Below are 24,246 nucleotides of genomic sequence, written 5' to 3' on the forward strand. Positions count from 1 at the left end.
CTCCAGTGAGGAAATTGAACTTTGTGTCTTGCTTATTTTGGAACTTTTTCCAGATCTACTTTCCCATGTCCTTGTCTAGAGCTAATATCACAGTCAGTTTTTATCAGCTCCCATCACCCTCCAATGGCTGCAAGTGAAATCATTTCTGCAGGAAGAAGCTTTCTCCCTTCTCTGACTCAATAGTAATATCAGCAGACATAGCTGCTAACGGAATTCAGTGCTTACACACTATGAGCTCTTTGTAAGTAATTTCCATAATTTTAGAATACTGAGAAGCAGTATCACTTTCTCGTATTTTCTATATAAGAGAAGCCTCTGAAAGGTTAAGCAGATTGTAAATCAATCAATCAATCAATCAATCAATCAATCAGTCAGTCAGTCAGTCAGTCAGTCAACCAACCAACCAATCAGTGTCTCCAACTGGGAAGGTGGGATTGGAGTCCTTTGTTATGACCTACGAGTATCAGCCTATTATTTAGTGAACTTTCTGTTCGAACCACAACCTGGTTCTCCCTAAAAACATCACGTGTAGGCAGCAAGATAGCTCAGTGGGTAGAGCTTGTCACACAGCCTAAGTATCTGAATTTGAGTCCTGGGGCCTACAGAACCTACCCCCAAAGCTGTCCTCTGACTTCCACACAATGATCAATTCATAATAGATAGATAGACAGACAGACAGACAGACAGATACATACATACATGCATACATACATACATACATACATACATACATACATACATACATACATTTCACTTTGTAAATTCAGTCATGGACAATTCCAAATCTGAGGTTTTCCCCCCAAATTTTTGCTTTCATGTTTTTTACTAAAATCGTCACCAGCTCAAATCTTGAAGCTTTCTTTAAAACCCTTTCTCTAGAAATTTTCCTCAGTTAGCACATCTGCTTAGACCCTTCTTCTCAAGTCACCACCTGTCTGTCTGTGTCAGAGAAGGCCAGCTCTTGCCTGGGTCCACACTCCCCTATTTCTTGTTATTTCAGCAACTGTCGATCATCTGTGTCAGAGAAGGCCAGTGGTTTTATGGTCCCACCTCCTGCTTCCCTCTTAGCAACAGACACATGACAACACAGCCACCACAATTTCTTGCTGACATCGATGACCACGTGTGTAAGTTCAGGTCAATAGGACATGAGGATAGAAGATATACACAACCATTCGGCAAAATAAGATAAAAAAAAAAAAAAAAAAAAAAAAAAAAAAAAAAAAAAAAAACTATGTGCATTCTTTCCTACCCTTTCCTGCATTGAAATGCCAACAAATGAGGTTGTAATCTTGGACAAAAATGGAAGCAATATGCTGGAGACAGTTTTATTACATCATTAACCTTTGCTTGTGAATGTTGACATAAAAAGCAGCCATCTGATCACTCTGAGTCCTTTGCTAGACTATCATGTAATAGAAAAATCAAAACAAACTTCTTCTTTAACTACTGTAACTTTCTGACAGTGATTTAGCCCTTAACAAAACCAAAAGGGTACATGTGTGTTACTGTAGCCTGTCTATTTGTTGTTGTTGTTGTTATTATTATTATTATTATTATTTATTATTATTATCATTTAGTCCCACTTTGTAGCTCGTTAGTCTGAAATTCACAAAATAGATCAAGGTGACCTTGAACTTATGGTGTTCCTTCTGCCTCTTCCTCTCATGTTTCAGGATTACAGGTCTATATCACCATACCCTACCTCTTTCTAAATTTTTGATTCACTACTCTGGTGCCTATGCCAATCACTCAGAAAAAAGATACTACATTTTAAAATAATGTATAATATCTGAATAATTATCTGGACTCTTTAGTTCTCAGGTTCTTGTGTGTCATAAAAAGGAAAAAAAGAAATGTAACTCTGTATTTCATTGACTTGGGCTTGTTTGTCTATTTTTTACACAGGTGGATTGTAGAGTAGATGATAAAAGGTCTAAACCCAAAACAAACTCAGGAGAAGGGAGTGCAGTGATTGAGAAGTTAAAAACTTTGTCTTAGTCTATAACTCTGAATGCCTAGCTTTTGGAAAAGGAGATTATTTTGAGTCTTAAGCTAAGCTCAACCTAACCGGTTCTTGGCATTATACTTTTGATTATGTAGATGCTGGTATTACATGAAATTGTCAGTGTGTGAAAGCTTGCCTGTAAGCTGGACCAGGAGGAATTTAAAAACGCAGTAAGTAGGAAACTGACTTCTTCATCACAGAAAATACGCATCATGTGTGGTACATGGTTAATACCTATTATTGATTGACAGATAATATGGTATGTGACAGATATACATCTAAAACACTTAAGAAATACAAAGAGTTCATTTCCAGTGATGATGAACATAGCACTATAGTGTGTGTGTGTGTGTGTGTGTGTGTGTGTGTGTGTGTGTGTGTGTGTGTGTGTGAGAGAGAGAGAGAGAGAGAGAGAGATGGGGACAGAGCACTAGCAGGACAGAGTCTCCACTCTTGAATGGATTAGTGTTAAGTGTCAAGTGCATAGCTACTAAAGTCTCCCCAAATAGTTCATCCTCATCCTTGTGCCTCCACAAAAAGGTGTTTGTGTGTCCATGAGGATGTTGGCCCAACACACTTATTCCTTGTAATCAAAGACCATCGGATAAGCACCTGCTATCAATATTTATACCCAGAAGTTTTATTATCCATTACACATTGCTAACATGGCACTCAGCAAATGTTCATATGGTGTGTTCTAACCACAGAGCAAAAACAAAACAGAATGGGAAAAAAAGCACAATTGTAATTAGATCCAAAAATGTATCCCAAATGTGCTTCTAATCACTTATCGTCTCCGCTCGGTTGGCTTCTGAAGAGCCTCAGAGGCATTAAACACTTCAGGAGAGGGGGCATAGGTGACATATCTCCCCCTTCTCTCCAGTTCCAGACAGCAGCTCACACACATCACAACATAAAGGTCACAAACGCAGACAGACGCCTGTTCAGAATACAAATGCTACTGGGCTTGTTTTCCTCAGAGGCACGCTCCATTCCAGTGAGCTGTAACAGGAACACATTTGGCAGTTTGTCCAGTAATGTGTCTGATTGTGCCCTGTTGTCTTCTCTGAGACTGAAAATCACAGAAGGTGGTCTTCACAGAGCCAAGGGCTGTTTAATAATGTGACAATTATTAACTCAATAGCAAAAGTAACCAGAGAGTTCAGTGACCCTGCCTCCCACTCTTGTCCAACACCCTTCATAGATGTCTCTTGGGTCTTGCCAGACCAGTTCTGAGGCGCGCGCTCTCTCCCTCTCCCTCTCCCTCTCTCTCTCTCTCTCTCTCTCTCTCTCTCTCTCTCTCTCTCTCTCTCTCTCTCTCCTCTCTCTCTCTCTCCCATTCTTGCCAGGAGGCAGGATAAAGTAAGTTGTTGGATTACTTGGGACTCCACAAAATCTTCAGTTCTAGAACTGGCTGCATCATCCAGCAGAAATCAAGTCGGCCTGCCTTTTGACCCTGAGTCTGGGTGCTCCCCTTAAACGTCTGGATGGTACTAAGAAGGAGAAGCCCCATGAGAACTATTCAGAGCAGGGAGAAGGAGCTAGGAAAGTACGAAGACAGCAATGAAGAAAAGGGGACAGACTCATGAGAAAGACATGAAAAGAACATGGGGTCAGCAGCACACCTGCAGAGAAACTCTGTGCTAACACAGAGACTTTGCTTTTCCTGGGAAATTACTATACATGCTGTTGGGACTTAGTCTGGTTATAAATTGGTGGCATTATCAGTTTTGTCAACTTGATGGTAATTCAGTGATGATTACCAAAACTTGAAACATTTCCTAAAGACAGAAGCCCCTCTGTTAAGTATCTATTCACAAACATACAAACGAAAGAGCAACGATGATCACTGATTTGTGTAAGGAACCTTTCAGCAAGGTGAAGAGAAAATGCAAAGAACAGGAGGACATGTGCATCAGCTGTTCATCTGAAAAGGAGTTAGTGTGCAGAGTGCATAAAGAATTCAGATAATCCCGGAGCAAAACCAAACCAAACACCAAAATACAAAATCCAGCTGAAAAATGGGCAACTGTCCCCAGTAAATATTTATCGAAAGAAGACATACAAAGAGCCAACAAAAAAGTTGAATATCTAATTATTAAGGAAGTACAAGTCTAAACTACAGTAAGATAAGATATATCTTACTCCTTAAGAATGGCTCTAATTAAAAAGATCCTCAAACTAAGAAATGTTGGTGCAGATGCAGAGAAAGGGGAAGTATTACCTGCTGCAGGTGGTGTGTGTGTGTGTGTGTGTGTGTGTGTGTGTGTGTGTGTGTGTGTGTAAATAGCATAGTCATTGTGGACAGCAGTGCAGAGGTTCACTGAAACAAACTACCTATGATCTAGCAATCCCTCTACTGGGTAGATATCCAAAGAAATGCAGTCATTAAATCAAAGACATATCTGTATGACGATGCTATTGCTGCGATACTTACAACAATAAGAGATAGACTCAATCAAGATGTCCACCCATGGATGTAGACTTAACAAATTTGGTAGACCTCATTTGTAGTTATATTAGAATATTATTCTACTATAAAAGGATGAAATCTTGAGCCAGCTGTAATCACAGCACTCAAGAAGCTGAGGCAGGAAGATCATGAGTTTGACGCTAGATGGAGGTAAACAATAACTGTTGGGCCAACCTGGGCTACACCGTGAGCCTGTCCCCAAAACCAAAACCAAACCAAAAACCTCTCTACATCAAAAACGAAGAGCCAAAGGACAGTCTCCTCTCATCTGCAGCAACAAGACTAGACCTGGAAGATTTTGTGTTGTCAGAACAACCAGCCTCAGAAAGAGAAGAGGTAACCTGTTCTTACCCAGTCGTGGAAGCTAAAAAAACATTTGTCACACAGAAATAGACTATAACATAGGTCACTAGATGCTGGGAAGACAAGGAGGCAGGGGAATAACAGACTGAACAATTCATACCAAAACAGGGTTGGATGTTGTCCTGATGTTCTATAGCACAGTAGAGTAAGTTCGGTCTACACCCACTAAGTAGGTCCTTTAAAATAACAAAGACGGGAAAGTTTGAAGATGTTCAACACTTAGTAGTAGTAGTAGTATCTGAGGAGATGGAAATCTGATTCATTTGATTTAATCATTGCCGATTGCATATATGTGTAAAATTATAATACTGTACCCCAAAGAAACATACACATTTATCATCAAAAAGTTAATAAAGGAAAATAATATGAAATCTTTATGTTTGATATAATAAACAAACAAGGTTTCATTTGATGTTCCTTATATACTCTGACCGAACAGGATAAAGTAAGTTACTTAGTTAGAAAGTTTGAGGGTTAATCTGTTTCATGTAAATATTTAATAATAAGGCATAACTTTGTAGACTGAGGTAGCTCTATAATATCTTTGACAAAAAGAATGCAATGGAAATCTTGTGGACAATTCCCCTTGAAAGTTGTTTGGAAAGTTGACCAGCTACTGGATTTCCCAATTTGATAGTTAGTTCAGTATTTGTTTGATTTTCTCCTCTTTCCCACTTCCATCTTTCCCCCCTTCCTTTTCTCTTTTTTCTTCTCCTTTTTTATGTCCTGGAAATAGGGTGTGCTAGTCTACATCAGGCATTCCTTCAGTTTTAAAATATTAGGTACCTTAATCAAAATAAATATCCTGCCCCCCCCTTTTTTTTGTTTGTTTCTAGGTAGTCTATAGAATTCCTTTGCTGAATTAGTGATTAAGATAAGATTCCTCTGGAAATGCTCTGTAATCTGGGCAGGAAATTATAAGGTAAGGTAAGAGATTATAATTAGCAGCCCAATGGGTAAACAAATGTGGCACATATATACAATAGACTTTTTTTTTCAGCCTTAAAACCCAGCATGGGAACCCATACTTGTAATACTAGTACTTTCGAGGCAGGAGCAGAAAGATTTTGTTGTTGTTGTTGTTTTGAGACAAGGTTTCTGTGTATAACAGTCCTGACCGTCTTGGAACTTGCTTTGTAGACCAGGCTGGCCTTGAACTCACTGAGATCTGCCTGCCTCTGCCTCCCAAGTGCTGGGATTAAGGGAGTGCACTACCACCTCCTGGCCTAGAAGGATTTTTATGAGTTCAAGGTCAGTTTGAGCTACAAAAGTGAGTTCCAGTTTAGCCTGGCATAAAGTGTAAGTTCTCTGATAATGAAAATACATTTAACATTACTGAATTTTATACTTCAGATGGTTAAAACATACTTTTTAAAAATTTAAAGAAACAAAAAGCCTCACAACATACCAAATGTACATTAAAAGGACACTTAACAAATAAATCATAGAACATGGAAATATTCTATGATTTGAGGCCAAACAAGCATTTTGAGGCCAGCCTGGTCTATACGGTGAGTTCCAGGCTAGTCAGGGCTACATAGACTATATCTCAAACAAAAACAAGCAAACAAATGAACAACCCCCCCAAAGTAAACAAAACAACAACAAAAGAAAGGCCGAGGTGGGACTTCGGTCACCATAGCTCAGGTGATAAAGTGCTTGCCTTGCCGACATAAGGACCTGAGTTCGATCCTGTCTAGGCAAATGAGAACTACTGTCTCCAAACAAAATGAAGAAAAGCAAGACAGATAGCACCTAAGAAACATTAGCTAAGCTTGTCCTGTAGCCTGCACACCTATACACACAAATGCCCCCCCCCACACATTCACCTGTGAATGAGTGCAGGAGCACACTCACAAGTACATGTACACACACACACACACACACACACACACACACACACACACACAACTGTGCATACAGATACCTGTACAAACCTGAGAAATAGATCTACATATTCCAACTCATGGTGCTGCTGGAAGGACAACAGCTCATTAGGATGCCATTTGCGACAACAGTCATGTATATATTTACCTGCACGTGCACTAAGTCTGTGGGGGAATCTCTAGAGCTGCCTCTGAGAAAGAATGAAGTTTGCTGAAGACTGTTCTGTTTGCCACTTTAGATTGCATTTGAACACAAAACGTTTATATGAACTTCTCACAGAGAGTAGTGTTCAGCTATTAAAAAGGAAGGTAGTTATGTGGATAGAATTGGCTAAAACATAGTGTTAAGTGAAAAACTCTGATTCAGAAATATTCAAACTTATTAACAGTGTTATTGGCTATAAGGAGCAGGACACTTCTGCACAAGATCAATTTTAATTTGCTCTCCCATGGCCAGATGCTGTCTCACAAAGGCTAGAAGGGGCACAATGTTACTTACTTCCATACTACAGCTCTTAGAGTATTCTTTAAAAAAGCCCGAGAGTTTTTGAGTCTAAAAATCTTCAAAGTCAGCATTATAAGTAACAAACAGGAAGCCCAAGCTTTGCCCATGTTCATGCTGCAGTGTGTGTAGCAGGACCAGAGCAGGAAACAAGGTGTTCTGACATCTGACTATCTCTAATCACACCATGGGCTGCCATTAAGAAAAGCCAGCATTTCTGTCACCTGTTGATAAGTTAAAAGTGATTACTAAGAATCTACTAACTCCTGGGGACTTTGGTAGATGGCAAAAGTAAAAACCAACAAGACAGGGACTCTGCCCTGGAGGAAACTACAGAGAAGGTGGAGAGGCCCACTGTGCCTGTACAGATCCCTCGTTGTCTGCTGAAGACCCGAGCTGCTCTTAGAAGCTGCCCCTGAGACTTGGACACCATGCCACATCCTACCTAGAGTCAGGAGGGCAAGACCCACCCTGAGTATCTGCTCTCCCTTCTGTGTTCACAGCTAAGAAGATTAAATAAGAGTTTGTTGTTGCTCTTCTGGTGGTTTGAATGAGAACGGCTCCCATAGGCTTGTATGTTTGAATGCTTGGTCCCCAGTTAGAGAAGGTGGTTACAAAAGGTTGGGAGGTGTGGTTTTGTTAGAGGAGGTGTGTAACTAAGAGTGGGCTTTGAGGTTTCAAAAGCAGGCCCATTTTTCTAAAAATTGTGGATCAAATGTGAGATCTCAGCTACTGCTACAATGACATGGCGGTCTGTATGCTTCTGCAGTCCTGGTCATGATGGCCATGGACTAACTCTGAAACTGTAAGCAAGCCTCTAATTAAATGTTTTCTTTTATAGGTAGCCTTCATCATAGTGTCTCTTCACAGAAACAGAAAAGTAACTAACACCCTGCTGCTGTTGTTGTTTCCAATAAATAGTAGTAAGCATCAATTGATGAAGTGGGTAGCTGTTCCAGCTTTGACCTGGAAGTACTACTCCTAGTGAGGCTTCTGGTAACTGTCATGCCTACCTATTACCTGCCCCTGGGGCAGGGCCAAGATGGGAGCCCTTAAGACCCGAGATCTGGATGTGCCAGGTCTCTTGGCTCCTTGTGATCCTGGATGCTGGATGATAGACCAAGCAGAGTTCTCCAGAGAACACCACTGGACTGCACTCCACCTCTCCTGGATCCTGTAACCAAACCCTTTACTGGCTGTAAGTTACCCCAAAATAAGTCTCCTTTTTAACTACATAGAGTTGCCTTAATAAATTCCCCAATATCTGGCACCCAATGTGGGGCATGAACCCATAACCCTGGGATTAAGAGTCCCATGCTCTACTGACTGGAGTTGCCTTAATAAATCTCCCAATAATTTTTCAGGGAGAAGACGAGATGTTGGTGACAGGATGGTGAGCAAGATCAATACTGTTCCTACTTATGCAGAATACATCTTCCTTCCAAATTCCCACCACTAGTTGACCACTAAGATATCAGAACATAGACTGCAGGGGGCATATAAAGTTTTAACTATATAACTATATAAACAATTTAAAGAAGTCCCCAAGGGAACCAGAAATCAAACAATAAACATATGCACAATGAATTGGCCTAAGAAAGAAGAAATACAGGAAACCTAAGATCAAAAAGAATGGGCCAGAGAACGAGCTGTACTAATAACTGTTGAATGACAGCAGAGACACAGACAGCACCTGCCAGCGGGCACCAGACGGTACCGTGAACCGCAAGCGTCTTCTCATACATACCGATTCCTTTAATCAAGTGGCAGTTTGGAAGGTCTACAGACTCTACTTCTCTGGAGGCTTTGAGTCGATTTCTGGTGGGAAAACAAAAGAGAACTATTTGTGTATGTGTTTCCTGCTTCATCTCAGAAAGGTTTTTAAGTGGCATAGAGCAAGCCATAAAGGAGATGAGAGACAGGGTGAAAACGCATGTAGGAACATACAAAGCACAAGAAACAACATTAATTGCATGGGGCACTTAGTTCTCCACATGGGCAGGGTTGAAAGACAGAGCTGTGAACTCAATAAATAACACACGCTTGCAATTTCCTGGAAAAATATAAACAGAGCACCAGCTCTGTAGTCTCATGGCTCTATCTCGGGAAGGGAGGGCAGATGTTCAGCCAGAAGCCCATCATTCTACTGAGGATCCAAACGATGAAAAATGGCAGTGAGTTTCCCTCTGTGGGGAGAAGCTACCAAGAGGAAGGGCTGGGGAGGTGGGGTTCACAGTGAGATGGTTCAGTGGGTAAAGGTGCCTGCGGCCAAGCCTGGCCACCTGACTTCCATCCCCCGGACTCACTTGGTGGAAGGAGAAAGCATTGCCACAAGTTGTCCTCTGCCTCTACATTGGTATCCTTCTCACCCTGGCACATGTACAAAGTCAAAATATGAATGCAATTTCAAAACGGAAGAAAGAAAAGGCTGAGGATGTGGCACCATGGGTAGAGCCCTTTCCTGACTCACACAGAGCCTCGAGTGTGCTCCTCAGTGTGGTGGCACATGGCTTCAATCCCAGCACTCAGGAGGTGGAGGCAGAAGGATAGGCAGTCTGGTTCATCCTCGGAGGATTTAGAGAGATTGAGACCAGCCTGTGATGCATGGATGTCTCCAGTATTAAAAACTTTAAAAGACACTAGCAATTTGTCAGAGCCTGACACACAGCAGAGACTCAGAAACAGTTATTAAGGAATTAGAAAGTCCCCATCCTTTTGATAATATTTTTGGGGATTAGAAGTTTGGAGAACAGCAGTCACATCTGTAACTAACAGAATTACTTGCTCAAGTGCATGTGTGTGTTGTAGGGTTGTTTAAGGAAGACTCCAAAGTAATAATAAAGGAATGTTGGGGACTAGGTGGTTATCTCCTACTTCCCTTCCGCCCCTGAGGCCTGCCAGGCAGTCTGAGCCAGCACACATGGAAACTTTTATTTTGAAGGCCACATACTCGCGGCTTTCTGCACCCACCTCCTGTGTTCTCATCCTCTGTCTCTGTTCTGCAGCCTGCAAACTGACAGGGAATGTTACACTTCCAACGTGGTTTCCACAAGCCATACATTTAAGAGTCAAAGTAACAATTTGTTTTGTGCTCCTCTGTCCCAGTCTCTGACGGCTTCTGCCTCCCAGGCTTGAAGACGGGGTTTAGCCAACAGGAAGGATGCCTGGGCCTAGATAACCCAGAACCTATGTATGGGATGGTGCCAACTACATGTGGCCGTTCATAGCATATGTAAAGTTTACAGAAAAATGCTTTAAATGTATTATTAACGTATATGAGGATAATGTGTGTGTTGGGGTGGGTGCAAGCAGGTCTTACAATATGTGGAGGTCGGAGGGCACTGTTGTGGATTTGGTTCTCTCCTCCCACCTTTAATGGGTTCTGGGGATAGAATTCACACGTCAGGTTGGTACAGGAAGCATTTTACCCTCTGAGCCATCTTTCTGGTGCCAAAACAAAAATAATACAATCAAATAACATTATATTCCTTGAAATGCAGCCATAAAGCAAATAAATATTCTGTGAGTATGTAAAGGCAATAAAAGATACATTAAATAAATAAAAGTTTTAAAACGAATGCAATAGAATATAATGAATCTCAGTCCTATGTGTTCCTAGAGCAGTTTAAGAGGCAAATAGCAACAACAAAAAGAGGTATAAATAATTGAAGCGGCTGTCACAAGAACAGTACCGATAAAAATGATGCCAGTGGTCTTGGTGATTGAAGGAAGGAATAGTAAAAATAGCTATAATTTGCTGTGGATCTACATTGGTCACTGTTTTATCCGATATACCTCAGTGAATTCATTCAATTCTTCAACTAACCCGGTGAACTGGGTACCATCAGCCCCATCTAACATATGATAAAACCAACTCCGAGAGACGGAGGCAAGCTTCCTTGCAGCTGTTTGAGAGCCTTGGCTTTTCTCTCGGTTCTTTTCTCAGACAAAGGTGAAGAGATCTGGGTTCTTGGGTTATCAGTACTACAGCCATGACCCCTGGCAGGCAGGTCAGTGGGCCCCTGTAGGTCTCAGTCTTCTTCACAGATACAGTAAGGAGGAGCCTAGAAAACTTCCAGATCCCACCGACGACATTGTGGGATGTGGAGATGTGGAGATGCATCTAATCAACGGGTTCTAGTAAGCGTCCTGTGTCGTCGTCGTGGATGCTGATTTTATACAACTTGCTGATGAAGCCTGCTACACCATATACAGCTAGGGATGGCAACAATGCTCATCAACCTTCTCAAAGGAGAGCTGGAGGAGTATTAAGCTGAGAAACTGTGCAACTAAATGTAATTTATTCCAGGTAGCAGGTTCTGATGCACTGTTACTAAACAGGGCCATCTTCATCTAGGTTATGTGCACTGTGCCATCGCTATAGATGCAGTCTATCTAGTGATAATACTGTAGAGGCACAGGAGAGCTGAGTGTGACTGTTAGTTAACCAAATAATTTTCCCCTGGCTCTCCTTCATCAGAAAAGGAGAAGGAGATTTGCTTAAATCCTCCATGGCGCAGTTGCCCCAGGAGGTAACTGCTAGCCATTTTCCCTGGAAGGGCTCTCTGCCCCTGCTAGCGACTGGAATATATATATATTCTATCTACCCCAGATGCTACGGCTTCCCAGAACCAACACCACCTCCACTTTTCACGCTTCTTCCATGGTCTTCCCACGGGAGAGGTGGGAAGACCCATGACCTTGTATGTAGGTGTATTCAAAGGAGTTAAGTTTTGAAAAAAAAAAATCCTCCCTCGTGGGGACAACACAACAAGAAAGCCAGCTCCCCTCCAATCTTCCTCTACAACTGGGACACACACATAATGCTTGCTTCAACTGCAGCCATTCTGCACTCCTAAGGGGAATGAGGATGTAAAGTCGAGAGTGAAGGGTTAAGTCACACAAATATACAAATAATCTGCTTGTTTGAGTCCCATGTGATTCTCTCAACACAGAAGTAAAATTACTAGTCCAGGGTGTAGGGTAAGCAGCACTTTCTGTGGATTTGGGCTATCTGGCTACGAACCAGGAACTCTTAAATGACAGTCATTGACAAGAAATCAATCTCTTTTTCATTCTGGAGACAGCAAGTCCTACCTAGACTGGATCTGGACAGGGGGTTGTTGTCATCCTACCTGAAGACAGGGAGCAGTAAGACATGCCACACAATGGTGCAATGTGCTCTGGGTAAAGGGAACCCTGCAACCACCAGCCAGACTTTTCTCTTCACCATATCTCTCTGCCTTTGAATTTAAAAAAGTTGACAGGGCTTTATCTTCTGTGTACACATGTATATAAAAAGGGAGCTTTATCTTCTATACACAGACTTAGAAAGCCCTTTGGAATTTGCCCCTATGGCCCCTGCAATGCTTACACTAGGTAACTGAAATTTGTTCTTAGGCATGTAAACCTGGGGAATTTCGTGCAATCACGGGGAAGCCAGGAAGCTTTGCGGGAACTGGACCATAGGGTACTAGAAACTGAAGAGCACAGACACAGCCCTAAGGAATTCCCGCTTGGACTCACCAGCTAATCTCTCCAGAAGTCAGTTATTTACATGGGAATTAGAGAAAGGAAAGTATCTATCTAAGGAGACAGTGAAGGCACAAAAGCAAAAGGACGTTCTCCTCAAGTGTCAATCAATGTACCTTTGGGGTATGTAGATCAGCTGGTGGAGGGCTTGCCTGGCACACACAAATCCCTGAGTTTGGCCCCTAGCTTGGGATAAACTAGGCTTGCCTGCACAAGCTTGTAATTCCAGGACTCAGCAGATAAAGGCAGGAAGACCAGACATTAAAGCCCAAGACCAGCCATCTCGGGCTACATAGGAAATTTGAGGCTAACCTGGGCTACATGAAAACCTGTATTTTTTTTTTCCTTTTAAAGTTTACTTATTTATTGCCTAGCATAAAGAAGTTCTACTCTTATTTAATGCGCGTGTATGCATGTATGGTGCATGTGTGTTGGGGGTATGTGTGTATGTATCTGTACATGAATATGTGAAGGTCAACAGTCAATCTCAGTTGTCTACCTCAATAGTTGTCCACATAATTTTTTGAAAGAAGAGCTCCCACTGGACTTGCAACTCACTGATTAGCTAAACTAGCTTGCTAATGAGCTTCATTCAGGGTTACCTTCTCCTCACTCCAAGTCTGTGCTGGGTTTATAGACAGACACTCACATTGGTGGCTTTTATGTGGTGATGGGGATCTGAACTCAAATCTTCATGGTTGCCCAGTGGCCACTTTACTGAGCCATCTCCCTACCCAAGAAGATCTAGACTCTGGACAAAGTGAGCAGCACATTGTAGTCACACAATAAATGATGAGGAGGAGGAGAATGGCAAAGACAGAAATAAAAAGCCTGCCCCTTCTGAAGGGGTCTGAAGGGAACTCTAGAACTTTCCTGTTAGAGTTATGATAAAAGATGTCCGGCATCAGCTGCTGGGATGGCTCAGTAGATAGAAGTCCTTGCTACTCACTCTTGATCTGAACCTAAGGTAGATGGACAGAAGCAACTCCCAGAAGTTGTCCTCTGAGTACACTCCACACACACACACACACACACACACACACACACACACACACACACACACACACACACACTAATGACAACAATAACATTTTTTAAAGTTGTTTTTTTTTTTTTTTTGGTTTTTCGAGACAGGGTTTCTCTGTGTAGCTTTGCGCCTTTCCTGGAACTCACTTGGTAGTCCAGGCTGGCCTCGAACTCACAGAGATCTGCCTGGCTCTGCCTCCCGAGTGCTGGGATTAAAGGCGTGCGCCACCACCGCCCGGCCATTTTTTAAAGTTTTAAAGGTACAAGCATCCAAGCAAACTGTTGAGACTTGTGTCTTGGGGTTCCTGCCCACGCTTTGCCCTCTGGTGTACTAAAGTCTCACGACTCGTCCATGTCTGTCTCTACAACCGACAGCAACTAGCCTGGGAGTGCCGGCCTACCTCTGCTTTCCCCTCTGTTGCCCAAGAAGGGAGGAGCAGAAAGGGTGGCAATGGAGCATCTTCCCTGGGGAACCTTAGCCAGCCACAGCTCAGCGGGATAAAAGACAACTTCAATGACATTTATCCATTGGGGACAAACTTAACGAAAATTTATCCATTGTTTACCTAAAATGCAAGTTGAAATTTAAGTGGGCATCCTGGGAGAGAGAAACGGCTTGACAGCCAAAGTCCCATTTTTAATAATTGAATAAGCAGATAGAAGGGACTAGTTAAAGCAAAAGGAGCAGCACAAAGCAGCCAGCTTGCTCTGAAAAGCCTTTCCAGCAGGGAGCTCGGAGCACCCTGTTCTTTGAAGTAGGGTCTGAGAGGAGCAGGCTGCATTTGATCTTGTCACCACACTGCAGGCAGGAGACTTAGGCTATGCTTCAGCTACATGGACACCATACTAATACAGGATACCTAGTCAAACCTGTCCTTAGTGTAATGATGTCGTCGCAAACTGCATGCTTACACTAAAAATATGTTATATGTATATTGCTAAGAATGACAGGGACTGCTGAGATGGCTCATTGGTAAAGTGTTTCCTGTACCAACATGAGGACCTGAGCTTGGTCCTTTGCACCCATGTGAAAGTTGTACACAGTAGCACAGGTCTGAAATCCCAGTACTAGGGGGACAGAGACACTGGAATTCATGGAATCTACTGGCCAGTAGTTGAGGAAGACACTCAGTGTCCACCTTCAACCTCTGAGTGTGTGTGTGTGCACACACAAATTCATACATGTACAAACATACATATAGCATATATACACACACGAAATGGTTCTCTATTTATATGAAACCCAACTTAACTGGTAAACATGTTTGTTTTGGGGGGGGGGGGTTGGGACAGGGAACAATCTAACTACACAACACTGATCTCCCCCACCCTATTCTCACATCATCCCGTTTGGAGCTCCAACTATCCAACAAAGTCACCAAATCACCAGGTGCAAAATCACTATTCATAAAAGTTTATCTCAGTCAGGGTTTTGTAAAGAAAGTTTGCACCAAGTTGTAAATTATTTACCCCTTGCATTCAGTGTGTGTGTGTGTGTGTGTGTGTGTGTGTGTTGTAGTGTGTGTGCGTTGTGGATGCGTGGATGTGGATGTATGCACCCATGTGCATACATGTAGAAATCATATGAAGACCATGGGTTCCTTCCTCTGTTGCTCTCCACCGTATTACCTAGAGCCAGCCTGGGGTTATGGGCATGCACGGCCCTGTCGGATTTTTATGTGAGTACTTTGGATTCAAACTCAGGTCCTTGTGCTTGCACTCCAAGCACTCACCAGTAGCCATCTCCTCAGCCACATTAGTTGTTGTCTGTGTTTACTTTTCATAAATCTGTAACTATACTTGTCACTCAAAGGGACTTAAACGTTGGACTTTAAGATTAGTAAGAACAGGGGGAAAGTTGACTAATGACTAAGAAAAATTCATCTCGTGGAAACATTAATGATTTAACTATTAGTGATGACTGGATGAGCCCAGGAATTTTTGTGTCTTATTCTTAACACTGAGAGCTGAACGGACGGCACGAAATCACTGAAGTCTCAAGACCTCGAAAGCACAGGAAACAGAAACAAGAGGCTACATCCAGCTGGAAAGCTTCTGTCGAATGAAACAACCAACCAAAAGATTCGGGACACACCCACAGAAAGGGAGGATGCATCGGAGATACATTTGATAACAGCCCAAACCTGTAAGAAACTTGCACAACGCGTTAGCAAAACCAAGCAACACAAGCAGACAAAAACCCAAACAAGCCAAAGCCCTGAGTAGAGATTTCTTAGAAGACAAGTGATGGCTGACGTGCTTGTGAAGAAATAACCAACGTCATTAATCATCACAAGATGCAAATGGAGCTCTCCAAGAGATTCTGTCTCACTAGTTAGAATGACTGCTACCAAAAGGACCTAAAGTAATAGTGGGCACATCTTGAGACTGGAGATTAAACACATGGTCCCACATAGGCTGACACTCTACCACTGAGCTGCACACCCTGTTCAGAAAGAGAACCTTTTTTTTCTTTTCTTTTCTTTTCTTTTTTTTTTTTTTGAAACTGTGGGTGATAATGTTAAATGTTACACCACTGTGGAAACAATATGGAGATGCCTTAAAATGTATTTAAGTAGAAGTACTGTATAGGATCCAGCAATCCCAGTACTGGATATATATCCAAAGGAAATGAAACTCAGACTGTAGAGATACTTGCATTGTGATAGCTTCCCAGCATATACACAACAGCTCCCAAATGGAAACTCCCTAAGGGCCTAGCAAAGATAGATGGGAAAGGACAATGTGGTAGACATGTAAAATGAATACAATGTCAATGTTCTTCAGTGAGAGAAAAGGATGACGGAGAAGCAAGGTGTTGCATGTCAGTAATCTAGTCCTGAGGAGACTGAAACAAGATTTTCATGACACAGATGCCAGTCTGGACTAGAGAGAGAGAGAGAGACCCTGTCTTAAAGAGCCAGGAAGGAGCCAGTTATGGTGGGTGGTGGTGCACACCTTTAAACCCAGCACTCAGGAGGCAGAGGCAGGAGGATCTCTGTGAGTTCAAGGCCAACCTGGTCTAAGGAGTGAGTTTGAGGACAGCCAAGGAAGGATGTCAGGAAGAAAAGGAAGGAAGCAAGGAAGGAAAATGGGAAAACTCACAGATAAGTGTGAAAACTAATAGAAGTTGAAGTGTAACTGGCTACCCAAGGCTAAGGATGAGCCAGTGGTGGCAGAGCCATTGGCCAGAGGGTACAGCACTGGGATAAAGGGCAGGAAGGAGCACGGAGTTCCGCCGTCTTCAGCAGCGCAGCGACCGTGACTAATAACAGTGGATGCTTCCAACTAGAAAGGAAGGGTTTTTACTGTCTGCATCTCAAAAAATAGAGCAGTGCTCTAAGTGCTTATCATCATAGGTCTTACATGTTGAAGCATGAACATTGTAGCCCATAAGTATGTATACTTACATCGATCAAAACCAGAACATGGCCCACACTGATCTAATGCACGAATGTTCTGCAGAAGCATTACAAAGAAGGCCAACACTGCCGTTCCCTACCACGGGCATAAGCACCCCTCCTTGTTCAATGCTCCCACCCCTACACACTCTTCACACTGCCTTATCACCAAGGGAAGTTGCAGCTGGGGGGGCAAGGGAATTATCTTATCACTTTGGCCTTGCCGCTCATTCCTGGAGACGCAGTCTGGGTCTCCTTTATCGTTTCCAGCCTTTTCTCCCACATCCAGTCCAGTAGCTCTCAACCCTGATGCAGCATACAATACACAGGATTATCAAGAGAAGGGTGGGGTCTGTGTTTTGATTTTGTAGCGTGGTGCTGGAGCGGGCACCCCGAACTTCATGCATGCTGGGCAAGTGCTGTGTCTCTGAGCTACACTGCAGATCTTTAGGAAAGAGCTATATGTCAAAGAAAAGAAAATCCTGTGGATCATGGTGGTGTGTGCCTGTAATAGCAGCAAGTCAGGAGACTAAGAATCCTGAGTTTCAAGACTAGACTGGGCTTCAAAATAGAGGATACACAGTGAGACTTCACCTTAAAAAAAAAAAAAATCGAAGGCCTAGGCCCCACCTGGACCAACTGAATTAGAATTTGTCACGTGGTGCCACTTGGCCATCAGGGCTCCAGGATATCCTAACATCCATTGCTCTGCTTCAGGCTCATTTGTACAATGCACAACTCCTTAGATAAGCTTGATACTAAACAACCAATAAGCACTAACACCTCCCTGCTGCCCATCAGGGAGAGCCCAACTTTGCCGCCTCAAACATACCCTCCAGGTTTGCCCCGCCCTTCTCATCCAACTTCATGCTGCCCTGTGGTTGCTGCTCTACAGCCTTCCCTAATATGGCCCCTTTGCTGGCGCTGCATTTGCCACAGGGGCTGGCCTCCTTCATCGACCATAGCTGTCAGATCGATCGCCCTTCCTCCTTCCAGAACACTTCCGGAAGACCGCATCTTTTCTCTTTAACTCTAGAAAGGGATTTTCCTGTTTGGGATAGTCAGTTAACGATAGTTTTCTCCTGTATCAGAAAGGACTTCACTTAGGGCTTCCAGTTCTCTACAGGAACCTGGGGCAAAGGTGTACCTATTACCTAGAAGGCGCTCAACTGTTCTGGAACGCTTTTGCAAGAGGTTTATAAAGTTTGAATTGGTAATTTGAAAGCATGATGTCTACCCAGAATGTTTTCGCTGTAGTTAAAATCTAGCAATCGCTCGCTCTTGCTCCTGGACCTCTGGTGAATAAATAAGGAAATGATGTAAGAACAGTAGCTGCCTCTGTCAAGCGTCTTTGATCTCCAGCGCCAAGACTGGAGCCCTGAAGTTTCCCCAACTATTATGGTGGGGAGGGATGGGTTCCGGCGGAGAACAGCACCAGTGACCTGAAATGAAACTGTATAATTAGAGCGTCCACGCATGAGTAATAGTTTTGTTTTCAAATTAAAGCACTGGGTTTGCCCTTGGGAAATTTGCAAAGCTCGCACTTGTCCGCCTAGGCAGAGCAACTTCCTTAGCCACCAGCAAAGGCCAGGAAACTTTTCACAAAGTCTCTAGGTCGTGGTGGCAGTGGGCTGGGCCGGCTGAATGGGACACCGGTGGCGATCCAAAGTTCTTCCCTCCGCCGGGTTCCCCGAGCTGCGGAAGCTCGATCACCGGTGCCCCCACAAGCTGCTGGGCCATTCCAACCTGAGGACCTGCGACCCGGGGTCCTCGGCAGCACCTACCTGAGTGCCAGGAACCGCTCGCCCAGCAGCGCCAGCCCGATGCCCAGCAAACTCAGAGCCACCAGCCGCCCCATGGCGCGGGACCCGCCCGCCGTCTGGCTCCGGCCTGGCCCGGCTGCTCGGGACGCTGGGCCAGCTCCCCGCCCCGAGCGCACGGCCGCGCCCGGTCCCCGCCCCGAGCGCCGGCTCTGCAGCCCAGGCTCCGCCCGGCGCCGCGGCCTCGGAGCACACCCGCACATGCCGGCGTGGGAACCCGACTGAGCCGACTCCTGTCCAAACACCCCGCCAAAGCTCGCCCGGCTGCACCTGCTCAGCTCCCTGGGAAACTTTAGGGTGACCTTTGTGGAGTTTTCTTGTCTTAGTTAAGTTTGGGGTTTGCTTCTGTTGTTTTGATTTGGTGTTTGGGGGGATGTTCCCCCCCTCTTTTTTTTTTTTTTTTTAAATTCATTTTTGGTTTTGAGAAGCTAGGAATCAAACCCAGGACCGTGTCCATATTAGGCAGATACTGAGCCACATCTACAATCACAGAACAGTGTGGTTTTTGGATATATGTGTGCAATATTTTTACATTTAAATCCAAAATGTATTTAATATTAAATGATGTCGAAAATGGATTAAACATTATGTATTAAATATATAATATATATTAAAATTGTACTTTTTATTTCCTTTTGTTTTATTAAACATCATATACTAAATGTATAATATATATTAAAGTTGTATTTTTTTTATTTCTTTTTGTTTTTTAAAACAAGGTCTCATGTAGTCGAGGCTGGCAGTGAACTTCTGATCCTCCTGCCTCCAAATGCTTGGGCCACTCATGGCCCTGACTAGAGTAATATGTTTTGGTTTAGTTTTTTTATTTCATATGCATGGATGTTTTGCTTGCATGTATGTATATGCACCACATCCATGCCTGGTGTCTACAGAGGTCAGAAAAGGGTGTCCAATACCCCAGGAACTGTAGCTAGTGTTCTTAATGCTCAGCCATCTCTCCAACTATGATAGTTTCAAATGGTTCTTTCCTTTTTCTTTCTTTCTTTTTTTTTTTTTTTTAAGTTGGGAACAAAAAACAGTTCTAGACAGGCCTTAGAAAAATAAAGGTGGAATAACATCCTTTTATATTAAGATTTATATTGGACAAAAATCCAACAAACTCAGAATTCATTGAGGACTAGTAAATTTTCTCTTCTTTCTCCCTTTTCATTTTAATACTCATGTATTTATGTACACTTATATTTTTACATTCATGAGGAAATAAAAGGTATAAAAAGGGAGCTCACACACTGAGATTGGGACAGCTGCTGACTGTAACTGCAATAATCTGAAATCAGTTTCTAATTGTTCCAGGGTTTAATTGCCACCTGCAGAAGTTAATGCAGAAGTTGAAACCAGTGGATTCTTAAAGAATTCTTTGACAGTGTTTTATTATTGTAGCCTAGGCTGACCTTGAATTTGAGGCTTTCTTGCCTTACCCTCAAGAGGATTACCAGCATATGCTGCCACATCAGGCCAAACTTCTGTTTTGTGACCAACCATTAAGGAAAAGCAGATGCCAGTGTGTACCTGGCCCCTCACCAAAGGGAAAAGAAAAAAGATCTCTCTGCTCCACACATCTGTGACCAACCCTGAGGGACCCTGGGTTGTATCCAATGGCTGATGGAGAGCTGAACAATTGTTCTAAGTCCCAAAGGCTGTATCTTTTATGCACTCTCCACTACAGACACCTTTGCAAAATAATGATTGCTAGTGCACACAATTAGATGCATGGGATTGCAAAAGAAACCAGTTGCACTGAAATGTGATCATTGAAGTGTTTTAAAAATGAGTTCATGCCACAGAAATATATAATAATGCCATACCCCTGCCGGGCGGTGGTGGCGCACGCCTTTAATCCCAGCACTCGGGAGGCAGAGCCAGGCGGATCTCTGTGAGTTCGAGGCCAGCCTGGTCTCCAAAGCGAGTTCCAGGAAAGGCGCAAAGCTACACAGAGAAACCCTGTCTCGAGAAAAAAAAAAAAAAAAAAAAAATAATGCCATACCCCTCCAAATCCTAGCATAGAAACCACCTTGTGCCCTTAATAGCACCATTGTGTTAAGTGTGATCTTTAACACATCAAATAAGAAAGATCTAGAAGCATTCTTTCAGATGAAGACAAAAGGCCAGGGTTGTGGTGATATATTGTGTACTCTAATAAAATTTTTCTGAAGATCAGAGAATAGAACAAACCACTAGATTAAACATAGATGCCAGGCAGTGGTGGCACACACCTTTAATCCCTTGGGAGTCACTCGCCATTAATCCCAGCACTAAGAAGAAAGTGATGGCTGGACAGAGAAAGGTATATAAGGCATGAGGAGACAGGAGACAGGAGAGAGGCCTTTTCAGGCTGAGGAGTCCTAGAGGTAAGACATGGCAGTGGCTTGTTCCTTTGTCTCTATGATCTTTCAGCATTTACCCTGATATCTGGCTCTGGGTTTTTTGTTTTGTTTTGTTTTTTTATTAAAAGACCTATTAGATTCGTGTTACACAGGGTTGATGACTGACTGCAATCTCCCCCCATGAGGCTGAGGCAGAGACTGGAGAATATTGGGTTGAAAACTAGTCTGGACTAGATAAAAGATGTTTATAGAAAAAAAAAACTCAAATGAGGATAAACATGTTATTTAAAGATACTTGTAACAACTCTAATGAACTATATGAAGCTGTTACTTCCTTTGGTAACAAGCTTTCATTAACGCCTTTTGACCTTCATAAATGAAGAAAACAACATTTCCTTTGAAATTAAGGTGTTTTTTTCCCTTCATCCAAATTTATCAACTGCTCTGAACTTACTTCCTTTTTCCTTCCTTTCTTCCTTGTGTTTTTCTTCCCTTCTCAAGCACCCTGACTCTAAAATATACCCTCAAATTCTTCTACCTCATTGATGGGTCTCTTAACTGACAGCCTCTGACATGAGGCTTATGACTAACTGGACAGACAGGTATGGAATTCTATCATCTGTAACATGAATCATCAGGGAGAGGAACCTCACAAATATGATCAGTATTTAGAAAGGTGTGCCACTATTACCTAAGATCCTGGCTTAAGTCTAAGAGCTTGTTTGAAGATTCCTGGGTAGTCTAAGAAGCACATAAAAATATGCCTCATGTACTATGAGGCACGAACCAGGCAAAACACCTTCCCACATGTAAAATGAAGTCACAGATCATGAAGTTTACCTAATTCTGTGCTACTCTTAATGTCTAGGGAGACACCAATAAGTAGATGCTTACAGTATTTCTCACCAAGCCCAGACTTGCCCTCACAGTGTTTCCGGACAACAGCTGGGAGAAAAAAAAAAAAAAAAAAACTGGCTGACTTCAGTCAGCGCGGAGCTGGCTGATGACTTGTTGCTCTGAGAACAACATTCTGGAATTCAGCACACATCTCAGAGGATCTGAGAGAAAGCATGCTTTACTTACTTAGCTTGAAAGACTTGTTTTAGTTATATGTGTTTGTGTACCCGTGTGTGCAGGTGTCCATGGATGCCAGACAGGGCATTGGATCCCCTGGAGTGGAGTTGCAGGTGGTTGTCAGCCATCCACTGTGTATGCTCGGACCAAGCCCCAGGTCTCAGAAAGAACAGCAAGTGCTCTTAATCACTCCACCCCAGCCATGCTTTTTGTTGTTGTTGTTGTTGGTTTTTCGAGACAGGGGTTCTCTGTGTAGCTTTGCGCCTCTCCTGGAACTCGCTCTGTAGCCCAGGCTGGCCTCGAACTCACAGAGATCTGCCTGGCTCTGCCTCCCGAGTGCTGGGATTAAAGGCGTGCGCCACCACCGCCCGGCTTTTTTTTTTTTTTTAATTTTTCCAGCCATGCTTTGATTCTATTAACATAGCCAGTGAGGTCAACATCATTCTGTACTCATGTAGACAGTACTGTTCACCACGCTCTCTTTCTCAATGTTGCAAGGTGAAGCAGTTTCTCTTGAAGAAGTTCCCATAATTATACACAGCCATTGGGCATAATTGCAGCCATTTCTTATAAGCAATTTTTCGGGGGGAGGTTGGACATCAGAATTCCAGTTTCTCCCCTGCAAGAACGCTGATTAATTGTTGAATTTCTTGAATAACGTAGCTATCCTTTCAGATATTGGGGATTATAAGGAAATATCAAGAATGTAACTCCATGTTTTGTGTGGTTTCTGCCTACCAAATAACCAAGTTACTCAATACAAACCAAACTTGTTCCAGAAGCTGCTCATATATGGACAAGTCCTGATGTTCCATATGAAATAGTGTTTCTCGGTTGTATGCTCATATATGGACAAATCCTGATGCTCCATATGAAACAGTGTTTCTCGGTTGTATGCTCATATATGGACAAGTCCTGATGCTCCATATGAAACAGTGTTGTATGCTCATATATGGACAAGTCCTGATGCTCCGTATGAAACAGTGTTTCTTGGTTGTATGCTCATATATGGACAAGTCCTGATGCTCCATATGAAATAGTGTTTCTCGGTTGTATGCTCATATATGGACAAATCCTGATGCTCCATATGAAACAATGTTTCTCGGTTGTATGCTCATATATGGACAAGTCCTGATGCTCCATATGAAACAGTGTTGTATGCTCATATATGGACAAGTCCTGGTGCTCCATATGAAACAGTGTTTCTCGGTTGTATGCTCATATATGGACAAATCCTGGTGCTCCATATGAAACAGTGTTTCTCAGTTGTATGCTCATATATGGACAAGTCCTGATGCTCCATATGAAACAGTGTTTCTCGGTTGTATGCTCATATATGGACAAATCCTGGTGCTCCATATGAAACAGTGTTTCTCAGTTGTATGCTCATATATGGACAAGTCCTGATGCTCCATATGAAACAGTGTTTCTCGGTTGTATGCTCACATATGGACAAGTTCTGATGCTCCATATGAAACAGTTTTTCTCGGTTGTATGACTGGTTTGTAATTAGAAATTTGCTGTTCTTAAGCAAAATTTCAAAAACTAATAACACCTTTTGAGCAATGCTTCTCAGCTTTTGTGTAGGGACGGACAGGTTTTTCGTTGCTTTTGTAAAACACAATGAAAGCAAATTACTGGGAAAAATGAAGTAATATCTCAGACATCTAAAATACAAGCTCAAATCTTTCATTTGATACAGCAGACATAAAATTATTTTGTCCCATTTCCATAACAGTCCCTAAACACTCACTCTCAATTTTTCATGCTTATTTCACTGTGGACCAGAAACAATGGGTTCACAGATTGAAATGGT

General features: G+C 42.8%; 1 protein-coding gene across 1 annotated transcript in view; it reads right to left on the reverse strand.

The window, feature by feature from the left end:
* Positions 1 to 19,124, reverse strand: part of Pon2 (paraoxonase 2) — a 33,121-nt gene extending 13,997 nt beyond the window's left edge. The window contains exons 1-2 of the mRNA XM_052720840.1: positions 18,976 to 19,124; positions 8,980 to 9,050 (exon numbers count right to left, since the gene is read on the reverse strand). Coding sequence (XP_052576800.1) covers positions 8,980 to 9,050; positions 18,976 to 19,049 — 145 coding nt within the window. The 5' untranslated portion in view covers positions 19,050 to 19,124. The remainder of the gene's footprint in view (positions 1 to 8,979; positions 9,051 to 18,975) is intronic.
* Positions 19,125 to 24,246: the final 5,122 nt, after the last annotated feature.

Source organism: Peromyscus californicus, unplaced genomic scaffold, assembly GCF_007827085.1.
Source record: "Peromyscus californicus insignis strain IS unplaced genomic scaffold, ASM782708v3 Scaffold_6__1_contigs__length_162567912, whole genome shotgun sequence".
NCBI lineage: Eukaryota > Metazoa > Chordata > Mammalia > Rodentia > Cricetidae > Peromyscus > Peromyscus californicus.